The sequence below is a fragment of the Silene latifolia genome, chromosome 10 (assembly GCF_048544455.1).
Source record: "Silene latifolia isolate original U9 population chromosome 10, ASM4854445v1, whole genome shotgun sequence".
NCBI classification, from domain to species: domain Eukaryota; kingdom Viridiplantae; phylum Streptophyta; class Magnoliopsida; order Caryophyllales; family Caryophyllaceae; genus Silene; species Silene latifolia.
In genome coordinates, this window is record NC_133535.1 from 155,415,012 (window position 1) to 155,435,783 (window position 20,772).

Below are 20,772 nucleotides of genomic sequence, written 5' to 3' on the forward strand. Positions count from 1 at the left end.
TGCTTACTTTTATTGCTTTCGTGTGTCGGACTTGATAATCGTGACTAGGATTCCCGACACACACCGATCCGAGACCCGAGTATCGTGCTAGTGGGCGATCCCTCACTAGTACGAAGATCCTTGTCGCTTGCATCTTGCCTTGAGACGGGCAAGGGTGCGCGCCACGGTCCGGCAAAAGTAGCGGACCGTGACACTACGCCACTAGCTCGTGTATTCACGATCAGTTGTGGAGCGAAGGGGGTGCTGGGAGCTAGCAGAGGCGCTTGCCCTCACGGACGGTTTAAAAGTTCGCAATTTGTAGTTAGAATTTTTGAATTTTTTCATGGCCTCCTTACATTATACCCTTTCGCTTTCGCTAAAATTTTTCAACCGCACTAATTTCAAATCCTGGCTCAACCCTCTCAATCAATATAAAACAACTGAAGAACTAGTACCATAAATGTCAAGAAAAGGAGAGTCTTACCTTATTAGTATTGGAGCTGGCCATCAGCACGGGCTGACCCGGCCCGGCCCGGACCCAACCCGCCTTGGCCAGATATTTTATGTAGCTTGGTCTGACCCGGCCCGTCGTTGGCCTGGTTCTGGTCCAAAAATTCCAGCCAGGCCCGCCCTTAGCCCACCATTTTAGCAAAACTAAAAATAAATTAAAAATAAATTGGTAAGGCCCGCCAGCCCAACCCGCCCTTGGCCCGCCTCGGGTCCTGGCTCGGGTCAAGCATATCTCTGCCCAGTTCGGCCCAGCCTCCCCCTGGCTTGGTCCTGGTCTGACCAGGAGAGCCCGGCCCGCCCCCTGACCAGCCCGACCCGGCCCTAACCCGGCTCGAGTACATGTCTAATTAAGAATAAAATTTTAGTAAAGTCATTGGATGCATTACAGTAATGAACCGAACTGCATAACTGTGTACTGTAATGTTTTGAAAAGATTAATTGTATTGATGATTTTACAAGGGTTACAATCATAGTTTATATACTATTAGTATGGGTGCCCGGCTTCGCCCGGGCAACCACTATTTAACATTAAAATATATTTTTAATTAACTAAAACTATTTTATAGTTGCATAACTCATAAATTTATTATTAATATATTTTTTTTATGAACGAAGTATATCTTAAAACTACAATGAAATAAATTATGAGACAAATTCACTACTCCCGCTATTAATATTTTACTTAAATCGATTGCTTAGCTAATTGTTCGTATATACTTTATTTTATTCTTAGTATTGTTACTTTTATTACATCGTTACTATTACTTTTACTTTCACTACTCCCACCGTAATTATATTGTTACCTAATTATTGTTACTTTCACTACTTGTACATTAATATTGATAATTTCACTACTCCCGTTGTTACTTCTGTTACTTTCACTACTCTCGCTCATTGCTAATATAGTTACTTTGACTATTCCAATGAGTGATTACTATCATATTAATGGGTTTTTCTATCATGTGCCCAATAGGCACATGATAAGAAGGCAATTAAGGAAGTATTACACCAATAATTCTCTAAGTGTGGTAATTATGAGTTTATAATTCAATATCTCATGATATATTGGTGTAATACTTTCCTTAATTGGCTCCTTATCATATGCCCATTGGGCACATATAAAAAAACCCTATTAATATATCCAATATTACTACAATTCTTTTCACTACTGACAGAATTAATTTAATGAGCTGAGTTATTATGTATCCAATTTCGACTTATCACTGAAGACTTTGATGCCAACATTTTCCTCAAGCATTTAATGCATTTAGTGGCTTTCACATAGCCATTGTCAGCAAGACAATAAGGGTCAACATTGTGTACTTCACTCCAAAACTTGGAGGACCCAGTACAACAATCCTAAAACTGATACATTTTCAAATATATAATCCCACCAATTCAATTCAAATTACCACGGTCTACGAGACGACACTTTGACCACGTTTTTCTTCATTTATATATTATTATTTTGTGTCAAAATTATAATTTTTCGAAACCTCTTTTTATAACAAACGTAAATATGTCAATTTTACGTATAAATTTTAAAATGTTGATTAAATATAATATAATTGATGTCAAAATTTAACAAGGCTGAGTTTAAAAAGTGAGTGAGTAGTTTGGATTGGATTGGAGAGAGTATAACTTAATATGTAAAAGACACACTGGTCGATCACTTTGTGTAGATTTTATTTTGTACTTCGTATTTACCCAAAATTTATTTCCGTTTAAGACACACTAGTATTACATTTACACATTGACTACAACATTCCCTATTTACTAAATAAATAGGTGATCTCTATCATTTTCCCGCCAAAATGCACATTCTCAAAAAAGGAAACTAATGATAATTATATCCCTTCACTAAGTAAGGAAACAAATAATTACAATTAATTCATCTATTTATTTTCATTAAAATTAATCTTTTCATAAAATTATATTATTTTTACTAAACTCTAAGTTATAATATTTTAACAAAAATAAAATAAAATTGATATAAAACTATAAATTGCTAAATCTGATGTTATTATTAGATGATGAGTTAACCCATATTCCGTATAAAACCAAAACTAGAAATCGTTGTTATTACCTTCGTGACAAAAAAAATTAAAACTCATTAGCTTTATGCTATAAAATTATTTTCATTAAAATACATTTTAACTCATTACTCAATTCTCTTAATAAATTTTTAGTTATAACTTTTATTTTTTTAGTTATAACTTTTATTTATCAAAACAAAATACAATGATGAGAAATGTAAATAACTATAAGGTACCAATATTATATAACTAATTTAATAAAAAAAATTAAACTTTAAGTATCGTGCATATAATGCACGGGTTATAAACTTGTTATGTACTGTCGTACTGTCTTAAATTGGCTTCCGCAAATGGGCGGGGTAACAAGGGGATCTTAGTTATGTCAGAAGGGGGCCTGACCTTCAGCCGAATGTTCAAGTCCATCTATAAAATTCAATAGATGCACGTCACTTCTTGGTGCAATTATAAAAGTCAATAGATGCATTATTGTGGACCACAGTACACTAGTCTACACTCTACATATATATCCCTAATGCAGCCTAGGAGATTGCAAAATCAAAACTCATTAATTATTTCAAGTAATTCATCCACCACAAAATGAAAGCATTCTATCACGTTGTCTTCTTTGTACTTACATACCATGTACTACTGTCCCCTTGTATATGTCACCCTAACCTCGGTCATAACCGTACAAATAACATCCAATGTATTAACAGGGAGAGGGAAGCCCTGCTCCATTTCAAACATGGTATCACATACGATTCTTGTGGGCTGCTCGATTCTTGGGGAACCCACACTGACTGCTGCCAATGGAATGGGGTGCTCTGTAGTAACCTAACCGGTCATGTCGTCAAGATCAGTTTAGCAGGACCTTTATATGGTGACCTTTCATGTCTAGTAGGTGCAGTGAATCCTTTCCTAGGTGAGTTAACACATTTGACACATTTGAACCTAAGCAATAATCGGTTTGATGGGGAAATACCTCATCGTTTGGGGAATCTTTCTACATTAGCAACTTTAGATCTAAGTTATTCTTTTCTTGACGACCAAAAAAGTTTAATGTGGATTTCTCGCCTAAATTTGTTGAGATACCTTGATTTAAGTGGTACAAATCTTACTTTTGTCACGAATTGGATGACAATTGTTAACAATTTAAAATCCTTAAATGTTCTACGTATGAAATCTTGTCAACTTCCTCCCGATAATCCATCATCACTTACATATGTTAATTCATCGTCCACTCTCCATTTCATCGATCTTTCTTATAATTACTTCAATGACAGCTCAATATTTCAGTGGTTATTCGAGTTGCCTAGTATCACTACACAACTTGTATATCTTGATCTTTCCGTGAATAAATTTCATGTTCCCATCCCAAGCGAGTTCGGGAATTTATACTCCCTTTCGTATCTAGCCCTTTTTGGAAATGGATTTGAAGGGAGTGTTAATAAAATCACTGGTGAGTTATCCAACTTGGAACAACTCTACGTGGAGTATAATAACTTCAATGATGAGCTTGCAGATGTTATCCAATCTTTTGTTAATTGTGGCAACAAGAAACTAATAATATTAGAACTGAGCGTAAATAGTTTTCGGGGTGCAATTCCTTACAGTATTAGCTCATTTTCCTCGTTGAGGGAATTACACCTTGGGTATAACAATCTTACAGGCAAAATTAGTCAAGGTATAGGACAACTTACTAAGCTTGAAATATTGGATGTTTCCTCCAACTCTTTGGAAGGTACTCTTACCCATGCTCACTTTGATAAGCTTTTAAGATTACGCAAACTAGATTTGTCTGATAACTTGAGATTGGTAATAAACATGGTTGCGGATTGGATTCCTCCATTTCAGCTAGATAGAATCCTACTGACATCCTGCAAGTTAGGACCACGATTTCCAAAGTGGCTGCAGTTACAAACAAATTTCTCAGAATTTAATGTCTCAAATACAGGCATTTTTGACACTATTCCTTTTTCCTTCTGGAACTCGTTCTCATCCAATCTTCAAACCTTGGATATGTCTTTCAATCAATTTTATGGGATTCTCCCAAATCTGAAGTTACAAACAAATTTCTCAAATCCTTTTGCAGTAATAGACTTGAGTTCAAATCTGTTTGAAGGTGTTATACCATCAGGCTTTGCAAACACAATGTCTTTATACCTTAATGATAATAGATTTTCTAACTGCTCTAATTTCTTATGTCCCAAAATGGAAAGTGATTTAGAAGTGCTTGACTTGTCAAATAACTTATTTTGTGAGGAGCTTTCATATTGTTGGATGAATTTTAGTCAACTAAAAAGCCTACACTTGGAAAATAATGAATTATGGGGACGTATTCCCAACTCCATTGGTAGCTTGCTCTATCTTGAGGACCTTGACCTGCATAACAATAACTTTTCAGGTCCGTTTCCGTCTGCTTTTAAGAATTATAAGTCCTTGGTTAAGCTAAATATAGGAAACAATTTATTTAGTGGGAACATACCACCATGGATTGGTAATGCTTCTCAATTTTTAACTGGTCTTATCCTCCGAAAAAACCATTTTTTGGGAGAAATACCTGAAAGTATGTGCAAACTCAACTATCTCCAAATATTAGACCTTGCAATTAATAACCTCTCTGGTGTAATTCCCAATTGCTTTGGTAATTTTTTGGCGATGAAGGTGATAGAAAATCAAGTTAGGGTGCATTGCGCGCATGGTCCACCATCACTTGGCTGTCAATTGAGCGATTTCGAAAGCGGGGTTACAACTATTTCATGGAAAAAAGTGGAGCAGAAATTCAAAGAAACGATTAGGTTTGTTAAATATATTGATCTTTCGAGTAACGAGTTGAGGGGGGAAATTCCGTATGGGATATCAATTCTTAATGAACTCGAATCCTTGGATTTATCAAACAACAAATTGAGTGGTAACATTCCCTTTGAAATTGGAAACCTTACGGCTTTAGAGCTTCTTGATCTGTCAAATAACAATCTTACTGGAGAAATACCTCCAAGCCTTGCCAAAGTGACTACTCTAGGAATCATGAATGTATCCAACAATAAATTATCCGGGGAAATTCCAGTTAGCACTCAGTTGCAGAGCTTTGATGCGTCATCATATGCTGGAAACGAGGGGCTTTGTGGTGCACCACTCCCAAGTTGTTCGAAAGATCGAGAGCCTTTCAATGTACCCAGCGGACATAATATTAGTGTGCGAAACAAGGATGACGACTTTGGTTTTTTGCTTGGATTGTACATAAGTGTGGTGCTTGGGTTTATCGTCGGATTTTGGGGAGTTTGTGGCACTTTGGTTATCAAAACATCCTGGAGGTATGCCTATTTCCGGTTCCTTGACAACATCAAAGACAAGATCATGTGAATAAGTTATGGCGAAGATTATAGCCAAGGGTTACAGGAAACCTCATATTTGATAATAATTGTATGATATGTAACCGATATATTTTAAATATGTATTGAAAAAGATCATACTAATTATGAATGTTAAACGGTTAGATTTCATAATTTGTATTGAAAAGTATCGTACAATAAACCTAGTGGTATTTGTACACAAAATACATAGTTACTAGCCTAGAAGGCGAGTTCGAAGATTGATCAATCACCCTACCCTCGGTCGCAACATGCAGTGCATCGTTCAAACGCGGCATCACAAACGACTATTGTGGGCTGCTCACGTCTTGGTGAGGCTAGCCACACAGATTGCTGACAATGGCATGGAATCCGCTGTAGTAACTTAACCAGTCATATCGTCAAGATCAGATTTTTTTTTTTTTTTTTTTTTTTTTTGGTAACGAAGAAACCCGTGGCCGATACCTTAGCTCCGCACTAAGTGAACCCATCGGATATATATAATAGCCTGCAAACCACGCATAGCAGGTAAACCACCCTTTCGACGTTAATGACTAGTTTTACACGCTAATGTATCAATCACAACCGGAGTCTTAGTACTTGTTTTCCTGCATTAACAAGACTAATATGAGCAGTATGCTTGATTCTTTGGCCAGTTGGAAGAAGAAAACAACTCACATTTAGATTTTAGTGTTTAATACAGCGTAATATGTAAAAGACCCTCTGGTCGATTTATCTAATATTTAATCTCATTTGGTGCAACGCAAAAAATGATTACCAATTGTTGTGGATTTTATTTAATTTAAGACGCTCGCTCTCACACTTGATTAAATAGGGGTGGAAATATGATGAGGAAGTAGTTGTGAGAAGTCTAAAACTTAAATTGGTTTTAAACAAGACTAATGCTGAAAAATGATTTCATGTACTTGTCTTTATCTAAGAAAGTAATATCTTCGTCGTTTTGGTCTTCAATCGTTTCAGTTACGGACTTTGATGTGATATTCATGGAAAGTTGTTGGTGTAAAAGTCTTATTAATGCAGCCCACATATGCCTGCATACTAATTAATCCAACACAAAATCTCATTTGTGACGGCACGTATCCGTCACTTTCGAGTGACGGATACCATTTTCCCTCACAAATGACCCAAATAGAGGAGAGAGGGAAGCACATGGAGGTGCCCCACCTTGTCCCCCTATTCGTTTTGTGAGTGGCATTATCCGTCACTTGCTCCGACCAGTCTTCAGCAAGACTAATTGTTAATCCAATTGTCTAAGTTGTGATCTCTATATGGTCACAAAACTTAAATATTACCCTTTGTGTTTTTTGTGACACTTTTATCGTTGGTTGTGGCTCAAAGTTACATTTTATTTTTGTACTAGTTTAGTTTTCATATAATAGCCGCACTCAATATATCTTAGCCGTGATTCATATGCCTGCATACTAATTAATCCACTTGGAGAATTATAACTTCACCGATGACATAAGTAATGTCATTCATTCTTTAGTTAATTGTAATAACAAAGCATTATTAGTACTGGATTTGAGTTTTAATCGTTTTTGGGGTGGAATTCCCGATGATATAGGCTCATTATACTCTTTGAGGAAATTAAGCAATTATCCCTTAGCGGTAACCAGCTTACAGGTGAGATTAGTCCAGGTATAAGACAACTTACCATGCTTGAGGTATTGGACGTTTCTTTGAATTCTTTCGAAGGTACTCTTACACATACTCTTTTCTCAAGCCTTGTAAATTTGCGTCAACTAAGCTTGTCAGATAACCCGGGATTGGTGATAAGCATTGAGGAGGATTGGATTCCTCCATTTATGCTAGATGTAATCCTGCTGCGATCCTGCAAGTTAGGCCCACGATTTCCAAAGTGGATTAAGTTGCAAACAAATTTCTCATACCTTGATGTTTCAAGTACATTTCTGATAGCGTTCCTATTGCCTTTTGGAACTCATTGCCATCCAATTTTTTTTACTTGAATATGTCTTATAATCAGTTTTACGGAATGGTCCCAAATCTCCCAACTTTATCAAATGCTTGTGTAGTAGACTTGAGTTCAAATCTCTTTGAAGGTGTTGTCCCATTAGGCTTTGCAAACACAAGCAATTTATGCCTTAATGATAATAGGTTTTCTAACTGCTCTTATATCTTACTAGGTAGTATCCCGCGCTTCGCGCGGCCTGTTTTAAAATTTTATTATTATAATTGAAGAAAAATAACAAAATTTGTATATGACCTTTAATATTTTTAATTATAAATAAAAATAAATCAATTTTTCTCAAATTTAATTTTTTAGGTTTAACTTCAATGTTTTAAAATAAAATACATACCGTTTTAATTAAAACTAATAAGTGATAATTAATTATGTATGATCAATGTTTATAAATTATTTTATGACTGATCAAATATCATATTAATTAAAATAAAATTTATTCGAATAATGCAACAATCAACATTAAGTTCTCAAATTATATCATTTCACTATACTTTATGTTCCAAATCAATTAATATTTGTTCAAAATAATGTGAATACAATTTTATATAATTTTTTGTTTTTATTTATAGCGTGTGATATTAATGTATCAAACATATAGAGTTCAAACTCAACTTATTCAAATGTTTTCATTGTGTCTTACACGTGTTATGTGTCAAACATATCTATAAGAATTGCACCTTTTGTATTTTTAAACAACTATATATAAATGATGTTTAAGAGTTTACCTGTAAATAAAATAGGTTAAACTTTCTTAAATAATATATTTTGAGGTTTAACTTCAAAGTATTTAGAAGATGCCATATAAAATATTTAACTAAAAGTAATATATAGCTAGTCATGATCAATATTTATACTCGACGTATACATATTTTAATTGAAGATATTAAAGAAAAATATAACACTTTTTCTACTTTTTCATGTCGTTTATAATTCTATATTATTTTATAATCATTACTTTTGTTTTGATTATTTAAATGCACTCGCGATCACTGTGTACATACATACTCGTTATCACACTATTTAAAGCTATCAAAATCTCACATTTAACTTATTACGGGATTCTACCTAGGTTTGTGACCCGTGAAATTCACGGGTTTATGAGAATTTTTATGAGGCTTGGTGTCGATTCAACACCTTTATGTTTACGTAAAAAGACATGTTGACACCAAGCCTCATAAAAATTCTCACAAACACCTCTATTAAATCATCAGGTTCTCACCACTATTTAACTTATTTTGACTCCTGTACTCTCTCTTTTCAAATGAATTTTATAATTTTGTTAAAATATACTTCACATATAAATATAAAATATATGAAATTCATTTGAATGAAGGGATTATTTTATTTTCTCCATAGTTTCTATGAAGATAATTTATCGCCAGTTGTGACATAAAATTTTTACCAATTTAACATTACATATTGAGTAAACTTCTTAATATTTGGAAATTCAACTATTTGAAAGTGCGAAATGACGTTTTGAAAAAAACCATTGAAACTTCAACATATTTGTATAACACACTACTTTTGTACTCCACTTTTAAAATTGCGATGAGCATTTAAACATCTTGAAAATGTATACACAATTACTAATTGTAAAGCTATGAGGGAAGAGGATTCTCTCCGTTTTTTTTTGTTGTCCATTTTCTCTCACAAAGATGTCTATTATTATTATTATTATTATTATTATTATTATTATTATTATATACTATATTCCAATTTTACTCATTAACCCTTTTCATTTTTAAGTAAATTCACAACCATTCGATTAGGCCTAGAGAATCTGAATAGTTGAGAAGTAATGAACAACCATTTCGTTTTTTTTTTCTAAGAAATAGGGAAAATCGTTACTCATAGAAACATTAGTACTCCATACTATATACAGTAGTCCCTAATAGTGGCAACATTCGTAAAATTGTTCGGAGTATCAATATCAACTATTTTATACATTATATTTTGTTTTCTCAGTTTGGGTAAGCATAATGAAAGAAAAGAAGCCTATATATATAAAATTAATAAGCATAATTAAAGAAAAGAAGCATGTATGTATAAAATAATAGTTGTACCATAATTTTATTTTTGGCATAACTGTCACCAACTCGATTGTTTTTACACCATTTTCTCAAACTGTTTTGAACTTATTCAACAACTATACCGCTTGTTATGCAAAATTGTTAGCCGTTTATAACTCTTTATTCATTGAACCCATTGAAATTTTTACATTTAGAAAGAATGCATAACTAAACGGATGCAGCATTTCGAATAAATAAGACAAAGTGAAAATTTGGTAGTTTGACCTTCATTCTACTATAAGGAAATATAAACCTCTAATCTCATTAACTTCCCTTTTTGGTTGTAATTCTTAGAGAACATCATCATACACATATATACATATTCAATTATCCACAACTAATATAGAATCATATTAGTAAGGGAATTGTCCTCACTTGAACTCATAGTTGATCTTGCACTTGAACCTAATAATATCACCATATATGTGTGAATGTGTGATTCCACTTTGCTATTCATTGAACAACTGAAGTTGTATAGTATTTGTTTTTCATGGGAAGTATGACCAATTTCAGTTTTCTCCTTGAAATAAAGGGTTATCATTTCCGATGCATTTGGCAGCCATTTTGCCAGGAGCGAGGCCGGGTTCGGTGAAGTTCTTTAATGGATCATCTTGATCTTAGACGATGATACTCAAATCAATGATAAAAAACATTTAACATTTAGGAAATGACTAATGTGACTACTGTAAATGCTAAGTTTTTATTTGAAACTTTTTGCAAATCTTCTTAAAATAAAGAGAAAAAGAAGGATGTGACTCAAATCTGATGAGAGAAATAAATTTATAGGGTAAATAAGTGGATGAAGAGAAGGTAGTCAATAAAAAGATATGAGTTACAATTCAATGATGAGTCTACCACTCTTTTGAATGAAACATTGGGAAAATGTGCGTTGAACATTGTTTGTTGACATTACATTGAAACAAAATATTGTACATAATAGTATACTCGTAGTCTCATACGGAGTATCGGAAGATAAATCATACATTGGGAACGTGCGTAGTAATTTAGTAATTTAGTACACCTCATTTCATTTCTAGTCAATTTATCATTTTCCTTTACATACTACAGTAAGTTACTAATTTGTGTACCTACTATATTTCAAAGTACTATATTATTTCCAATTATTTATTTTCTTTTGCATGCTACATGTCTAATCTATATTGTTGCAACTCAACTTTATATACTCCCTTCATTCAACTCCACTTTACATGTATTCCATTTCCGTCAATTCAACTCCACTTTACAGGTTTCCTTATTTGGCTAAAAAAATAACAATTCTATCCTTATTAAAAATCTTTATTTACAAAAAATGTCACCCAAACCCCACACTAACCCACCATAAAACTCCACCTTTATGTTTTTTTAATATTTTTAACCTCTTCTTTCTCTTTCCCCATGTACTTTTAATACTTTTTTAATCCGCTCCTTAATAACCGTGTAAAAACCAAAGTTGCAAAGTGGAGTTAAATGGAAGGAGTATAGATATAAAGTTTTATAACTTTCTCAAAAATGTCTTTTTGAAAATTTACGGGATCACACTAAGTTTTATAACTTAGTGTTTGTGAAAATTCACGGGATCACACTAAGTTTTATAACTTTCTCAAAATGTCTTTTTACGTAAACATAAAACATTATGAGACACTCACTTTAATCATTTCTACAAATAAAAAATATTTCAATAAATATAATGAAAATTATACTCAATTTGAAGCATTTTTCGTAGTGAACGTAATTATTTACGTTTTAGAATTTATATCAAAATAATTTTTTAATAAATTTAGAATCAAATCACCCTAATTATTTAATTTAATTTTATAATAAAATTTATTAAATTATAATATATTTTATTTGAGATTTATACAAAGATTTATTATGTTTATATTTAATGTTCAGCTGTAATTAATACTTGTATTTAATGCTGGGTTGACACGTGGCGCATCCACAGCGTTTCAACCCAGTTTTATATATATACTAGATTTAATGCCCGTGCGATGCACGGGCCTAGAAATATTGTCGTTTGATTTAACTTTTCTTTTTAAGGCAGATAATAGAAGTAATATATTGTTCTTTGTCCTTGGAGAATAAAAATCAATCGTTCTTTATACGAAGCAATGACATAACAATGATAATCAAATTTAGGTATATGATGTGCAAATGTAGAATTGTTTTTCCCTCCTCACTTTAGCTCTAACCTAACGTGTGTACCACTCCCTGGCTTTCACTTTTATTATCATCTTTTTCTTCCAAATTTATTCCAAAATTCTGTTTCTAAATTAAGTATGGTAAATGACTAAACTACCAATTTATTACCAACTACCACTCCCTCCATATATGCGTTTTTATATGTTATCAAGCCGATAACTGGCTATTTGTAGCCTTCTATCGTGTACAATGTAGTAAATTGAAAAATATTAACGTGTATAATATATGTGATTAACATCAATAGTAAATGACTCGTTATTTATAGAGCCAACAAAAATTTGGAATAGACTCACATAATCCCATGAGTCCCATTGGCTATCAAATACCCTATATCTTACGTAAATAATTAAATAGGTGGAGAAGACAATTACTTTTTCGGTTATACTTCGACTCCATCAAAACGTAAACGCGTGTACTGGAGAATAAGACATGAATTTGTTATGATAAACAACACAATGCTTCGTTAATCTAATCATAATCACACTTGTTTGGTGCTCCAAACCCAGTTTGCTTATTTTGTATTCACTTGGGTTGTTTGCAAGAAAGAATTTTGTGTCCTTCGAGAGGATCGTCCTCCTTACACCTAAAAGCAATCTACCAAATAAAGTATTATAAAGACTTAGGTGTAAGGAATATGAACCTTCCGGAGGACACAAGAATTTTTCAGCTTGCTAACTGCATAGATTTTTAGCTCAATTTTCTCAATTTGGTTATTGCTTCCTTTTATAAGTTAAAAACTTTATATTGTACGATTTTGGACATTTATTTTTTCTCCTTTTGTTTATTTTGCTAACAATTTTGAGAGAGAGAGCCAAAAGAAACTTGGGACTACGAAATATGTAATTGTAGCTTGTTACTGGAGAAGAAATATTGAACACTTTTTTCCAAAATTTTTGAACTTTAAATTTTTCTCGTTTACTTTATAACTCATTTTCCACTCCTTGAAATTTTAACTATGTATATCTTAGACAAACATCGTCTTATATTGTATTTATTACTACCTTGATAAGAAATCTATTAACCTCGACAACAAACTCAATTAAGTTGTGTGCATACATAAAAAAAGGACAAAATAAATCATTAGTACTGATACGTTGGACACACAATTCTTTTGTTACAATTTTTTCAAACGTGATTTTTTTGTCTACAAATCATTAATTATTGTGTAACACGATTTCACATAAAAACTATCCCACATATAAATTTAATACACTATACATACATGATTTCATGATCGTCCTCCTTTCACATAAACATAGCTAATAATATTTTTCTATATAAATCAATGAGGCAAAGCTAAAACATCAAATTGCGCTTTCTAGATTAGTAAATCATACGCTACTATGCATGTCCTCTATTATGCAATAATAAGCCAATGTAATACAGACTCCAATTTAATACACTATACATACATGATTTACGTGATGAGATCTCAAATTTAATACAATAATAAGCCAATTATCTCACCATAGCAGATGGTGATGAGGTCTTTAGTGTGCAATGATTTGCGTCAAATTGTCAATCGGATTATCTCCATTTCTGAAAATATACAACCCAAAAAATCAAATATTAATACCAATCAAATTAGTATTAAAAAATAGAAAAATAAAAAAATTAACATAAAAAAGTAATTAGGTAAATATGTAACTGAAAAAAATATTAGAAAGAATATAAACTACAACGTATGGGTATATGACGCATTGATGCGGTACCGTGATGTGTGTATATATATATACAAATTTTAGTTTGCTTTTACGTAGAATTTGAACATGCATTAAATTCTATATAAAAATATATACAAAAAAAAAACAAAAAAAATATTTTTAATACACATATCTTGTTGTTTTATACGTTAACACAACTTCAAGTATTCCTAGGCTATGCAAATTCAAATAGGTATAGTATTATAGTTGTATAGTCTTTCACAACACTTTATTATTTCGCGGGAGTTGGACTCTCCATAATCGCTCGAAAAAAGCTTCCTTTATTAATATAGACTAGATTTAATGCCCGGGCGATGCCCGGGCCAATTTGTAATATTCTATATTCTATGATGTAATAATACTCTAAGAGACTGTTCTTTTCGGCTCTCATTCAGCTCAGTGTAGTTCAATTCAACTCTATTCAGTTCATTTCATCTCCATTTAGCCGAAAAGAACAGGTTCATCTCCATTTAGCCGAAAAGAACACAGTTTAATTAGTCCCTATTCTTTTGGACTTAATTTTAATGAACTTAATTTAACTTAATAAAGCTGAATTTTTCTGATCTGAACATATAAAAGATATTTGTATATATTTATAGAGGAAAAAACTTTAAATAGTGTAACTAAATATCCAAAGGCATAATTTAATGTCGATGCATGGCCCTATTGTAATCCTCTGGCACGTATAACGTAAACCCGAAAAAAAAAATTCACAATGAAAACTATATTCTATTTTGATTGTGTGGTCTTCTACCTATGTACTGTATGAGATTATTGTTCTTATCAACTATCATTTATATATCATATATTTTATTATGTTCTAGCTTAGTAACTTTAATGATCTCTTATTCCCTTACATAAAATAATGTTTCAGCATGATCTATGAACTATATCACCTGTATCAGCTGTATGGAACATTGAAATAATTTGAGAAGTAGAAGAATTATTGTGTTATAAATGCTTGAATATGTGAAACGTAATACATCCATTTTTATACTAAAAGAAGATGAAAGCGATTAGGAAACTATATCTAATAGGAAAACTTATCTGAACCGATATTATAAACCGGCCGACACTATAATAACGTCCTAAAACTATATCTAATAAGTTCCCATTGCCCTACCAACATCATCTTAATTTTTAATAAATATGTTTTATCTCTTGTCTCTTTTAGTTTTTATTTCACATTTAAATTTAAATGTTTGGAAAGAAACTTAGCTTGCATTAGTAGTTGACTAAAGTTAAGACTCTAATATAGCTCGAAATATTTTATGAAAGATGGACTCTATATAATCGCTTGAAGTTAAGTAAGATTATATGATACGCATACAAAGTAAACATTAATTTGTATCAGAAAAGTGAACATTAATGGTTTATTATTAACCCGTTTATGAAAAATTCTTGTGTTCTTCGGTAGGGCGGTACTCCTTACACCTAAACTTTTATATATCACAAGTTAATATCGTAAGCTCGAATGATTTGAATTAAATTACTACATCTGCATTCTGAACAAATAAGGAAATTAGTTGTCAAAATTTTGTATTTATTCATGACGTAGTCCATTTCTTAGTGAGGTCAATACCTATATTATAATCGATGTACAACCCAACCATTTAACACTTGTGATTCCAAATATTTTTCTACAGCTGTATTTAAATAAGAAATTAGTAGAATAACTTCAATAAAAAAATTCATATTAGTGTTAAATCCTCTCAAACCTTCAACTTTCATACTCTATTTGTCGCCAAGAGCCCAAAAATATAACTATGTTTTGAATGGCGGGAAGCTAAATGCTAATCACCAAAAACATGATTATCAAGCAATAAGCATGAAAAGAAAGAAAACTATAACTTACACTAACCTTCATATAAGCACCCTACTAACACCATAGACAATAACAATGCCTATAAAAACATCAAACTATAAAACAATAAATTTAGAACCTATTACGATTAAATGGGCTTACGCTATGTGTAAATAAGACTCAAGAGGGCGGTTACGTCGTGATCAATCTCCATGCATACCGAATTACCGATATACGATAACCTTGCAAATTTCGGTAAGAGATAAAAGACTTTTAGTATAGTAACAAACTTCAGGTTGTATATACACACAACCCTTAAAAAGAGTATGGTACAAATTTTGTCTTATATTACAAACTTTAACGATTTCAAAAATCTAAATGTCACCACACTATATAAATTACAATTTACAAAGCGACGGTGTTGTAACTGCATCCTCTCGTTTCCCGTCCTGCGTTCATCACCTCAAGTAATCTCCATATGTATCCTAATTCCTACCAACAAATTATAATGTTAGATGATGAGAACTTAATTAAACAAAAACAATGTACAGAGTAATTAAAACTTAGATATACACTAATATAAAATTGTGTTCACAAATAAAAAAAGAAAAACTTTAGAAAAGGAAAATTAAACCAAAAAAAGAATCTCATATTTGGAGTTTTGGCAGCTGAAAATCAATATATATATATATATATATATATATATATATATACTCTAAAAATAGTATATGAATCCTATTATAACTGAAATTGATAATTAAAGAGCCCTTAATCCTGAATCCTATTATAACTGAAATTGATAATTAAAGAGCCCTTAATCCTTAAGCTTGACTAATAGGGTGATTAATTGTAGAATACGTAATGCAGTGTCAGATTCCTATATATATTCATATTATAATGTAACTAAGATTCTTTAGATTAAGTTTAATATTTTATAGAATTTGATTCCAACCAATTTTTATCGGCTGTGATATGCTAATCTGATTTAGTTTTTATATATTATTCAAAGTTTTATCTTTTAATACTTTTCTAAATCTGATCTACTTAGGTAGTTCTCAAAATTTCCTATTATAACTGAAATTGATAATTAAAGAGCCCTTAATCCTTAAGCTTGACTAATAGGGTGATTAATTGTAGAATACGTAATGCAGTGTCAGATTCCTATATATATTCATATTATAATGTAACTAAGATTCTTTAGATTAAGTTTAATATTTTATAGAATTTGATTCCAACAAATTTTTATCTACTTGTGATATGCTAATCTGATTTAGTTTTTATATATTATTCAAAGTTTTATCTTTTAATACTTTTCTAAATCTGATCTACTTAGGTAGTTCTCAAAATTTCCTATTATAACTGAAATTGATAATTAAAGAGCCCTTAATCCTTAAGCTTGACTAATAGGGTGATTAATTGTAGAATACGTAATGCAGTGTCAGATTCCTATATATATTCATATTATAATGTAACTAAGATTCTTTAGATTAAGTTTAATATTTTATAGAATTTGATTCCAACCAATTTTTATCTACTGTGATATGCTAATCTGATTTAGTTTTTATATATTATTCAAAGTTTTATCTTTTAATACTTTTCTAAATCTGATCTACTTAGGTAGTTCTCAAAATTTCCTATTATAACTGAAATTGATAATTAAAGAGCCCTTAATCCTTAAGCTTGACTAATAGGGTGATTAATTGTAGAATACGTAATGCAGTGTCAGATTCCTATATATATTCATATTATAATGTAACTAAGATTCTTTAGATTAAGTTTAATATTTTATAGAATTTGATTCCAACAAATTTTTATCGGCTGTGATATGCTAATCTGATTTAGTTTTTATATATTATTCAAAGTTTTATCTTTTAATACTTTTCTAAATCTGATCTACTTAGGTAGTTCTCAAAATTTGGAGACTGTAAAATCGCTCGAAAAAAGCTTCCTTTATTAATATAGATAGATAGATAGATATAAGATGTCCCACAACTGAAAGTATTTTAAAAGAGCTTGACTTGTCAAATAACTTATTTTCTGGTGAGATTCCAAATTGTTGGATGAATTTTAGGCAACTAGGTAGCCTACACTTAGAAAATAATAGACTTTCCGGAACATTACCGAAATCCGTTGGTACCTTGTTGAGACTTCCGTACTTGCACCTATATAACAACAGCTTTTCAGGACCATTCCCTGCCGCATTTGAGAGTTTAACATCCTTAGTTATCCTATAGACTAGGTGCTCTTATCCTTCGAAAAAACCAATTTATAGGAGGGATGCCTGAAAGTATTTTCCAGCCCAAGAATCTCCAAATATTAGACCTTGCTTTTAATTACATCTCAGGTGTAATCCCCAGTTGCATAGGTAACTTTACGGAGATGACGGAGGGGATAGATAATCTAGGGTTTGATTTTTATACTGAATGAGTTGCTCTTAATGAACATTGTGGGGCTGAATCTAGAAGTGAAACTGTGATTGTTTCATGGAAAAGAGAGGAGCAGAAATTCAAAAAAACGATTTTGTTAAATATATTGATCTTTCAGGTAACAAGTTGTGGGGGGAAATTCCAAAGAGAATATCTGTTAGAATCGCACACGGTCCTGGGCCGCACCCGTCGAGGAGGTGAGAGTGTCCAGATTACAAGTCCAAGAAGGTTCCATCCCAAAACCAATTGCCTATGGGAGGAGTAGCCCCTTGGATTATAAACTAGATCACTCTTCTCTATTTTTCCGATGTGGGAGACCTACATGTGATTCTCCACAATATCAATTCTTAATGGATTAGAATCCCTGGACTTGTCAAAAAACAAATTGAGGGGTAACATTCCGCTTGAAATTGGGAATCTGACGGCTTTAGAGCTTCTTGATCTGTCAAATAACCATCTTACTGGAAATATTCCTATAAGCCTAGCCAAAGTAACTACTCTCGGAATCATGAATGTGTCGAACAATAACTTATCAGGGGAAATTCCAGTTAGCACTCAGTTACAGACCTTTGAAGCTTCGTCATATTTGGGAAATCCTGGACTTTGTGGCGCGCCACTCCCAAGTTGCTCAAAAAATCAAGCGCCTTTCAATGTACCCAACGGAGATGTTACTAGTGTTCAAAACAAGAATGATGACTTCGTTTTTTTCCTCGGGCTGTACATAAGTGTGGTGCTTGGATTTATCATTGGATTTTGGGGAGTTTGTGGCACTTTAATTATGAAGACATCCTGGAGACATGCTTATTTCCGGCTCCTTGACAACATTAAAGACATGATATCGTGAATTAACTTATAGAAATCATAGCCAAGTGTTGGCACAATTCTTATGTTTCATGATTGTGTGATCTGTAACTAAGTAATGTCATACTCAGCGCATCTGCTCAGCATTCCATTGTTAGTTATACGAAATAAATTGTACTCCGTATACGGTTTTCTAAATTTCTCGTGAACAACTTTTGTTAGCTATACGAAATAATATGGGATCGTATCTTAGGTTTGATAGTTTCCAATGGTAAAATTGTGCTTTTAAAAGCGAGTAAAATCTAACTAATTCAATTAACCCTTTTAACTTTAGTCAATGGTAAAATTGGGCCTTTAATTTTTATTTGTAGCAATCTAACTTCATAACTTTAGTCAAAAGGGGTAGAAAAAGTATTGGAAATAATTCCTAAACCAAGTCGGATTTCCGTCTTGCTCGACCTTCCTACCGTCTTACCCTTCCTAATTGTGAATATTTGTATTAGATTAGGAAAACGACTACTGTGAATATTGTATTTCCTTAACTTACATTAGGAAACTAAATCTCTCCTATTAGTATAAATAGACATATCTGGTTATATTATTCATGCAATTTCTCAATAAACTATCTTTTCCTATAAATAAAAGTATTAAAACGCGACGCTATTATTCATGCTCGACGTACCTCGTTATTATTCATGCAATCATGCTCGACTTTCCTACTAATATGAGCAGTATGCTAGATTCTTTGGCCAGTTGGAAGAAGACTTATCTTTCGGCATATTCCTTAAGCCCGATTCGTAAATATCGACGACGTTTTCATTGCAAAAGACGTCCACTACCCCTACTCTCTCACTAACAAACTAACTATGCTCTCTAATTCAAAAAACCCAAACAATAAAAAATCAATCCACCAATTAACCACCACCACCAACGCTCCACAACACTACACCACCACACCACCACGCTGCCTGCCGGCCGCCGCCGCACACCACCACCACCAACACTCAACAAAAAATCCATGGTGAAACATGAATTTTGGACGTTCGGCCATGGAGGAACGATGGTTTTGGCCGTTTGCCCATGGACAAACGTTGGGTTTGGTGGAAAAAAAAATTCTCCGTGGCCAAACGTGGAAATCCAACATTTGGTCCGTGGTGAACGTGGATTTCCATTGTTTGGACCATGGTGAACGTTCATTTCCAACGTTTGGACCATGGGCTGAACGTTGGTTTTCAACTTTGGTCCATGGTTCAACTTTCGAGGGACAAATTTCAGATTTACGCAGAAAATCGCAATGTTTGCTATTACTAAGTTAATACGTGACGTAAATCAATTATCGAACAAATTTAACGATGCGCAAAAAAAAAATTAACCAAATATGAAGCGATTAAGTTGTTTAAGTACCGACTACCGGTGATTCGGGATCAGTCATGTTGTTAATTGTTGTTGGTTTTTTTTTTTTTTTTTTTTTAAAAAAAATTTAGTTGATTTTTAGTTGAATTTGAGAGGAAATGTTTTAGAGAGATAAAATGTTGAAAGAATAGAAGGGCAGTTATCGTCTTTTTTTTTAAAAAAACGTCGTCGATATTTACTAAAACGTCGTCGATATAAATCAACTCCCTTCTTAAGTCGTATACTTGAATAATGAAGGAATTTCTTCATTATTGGTGCAACCCAAAAAATGATAATCAGTTTGTGTTTAAAACCGTCTTAATTTAATATAACTCTCACATTCGATTAAATAGAGTTAGATATAAGAGGAGGTAATTGTGAAAATTCTAAAACTAAAACGGTTTTAAAAAAGAATAATTGAAAAATGATTTCATGGCCTGGACTTGTCTATGAAAGTGATATCTTAGTCGTCTTGATCTTTGAATATGGTGATTA

The 20,772-nt window shown here is 32.4% G+C and overlaps 1 protein-coding gene across 1 annotated transcript; it reads left to right on the forward strand.

Moving 5' to 3' along the window:
- Nucleotides 1–3,584: 3,584 nt before the first annotated feature.
- Nucleotides 3,585–5,888, forward strand: LOC141608680 (receptor-like protein EIX2). The gene has a single exon (XM_074428024.1). It carries the CDS (start codon nt 3,585–3,587, stop codon nt 5,886–5,888), a length of 2,304 nt encoding a protein of 767 aa, XP_074284125.1.
- Nucleotides 5,889–20,772: the final 14,884 nt, after the last annotated feature.

What these genes read in the sequence shown, in the direction of transcription:
- LOC141608680 (XM_074428024.1), top strand. Translation starts at nt 3,585, where the DNA reads ATGTGGATTTCTCGCCTAAATTTGTTGAGATACCTTGATTTAAGTGGT.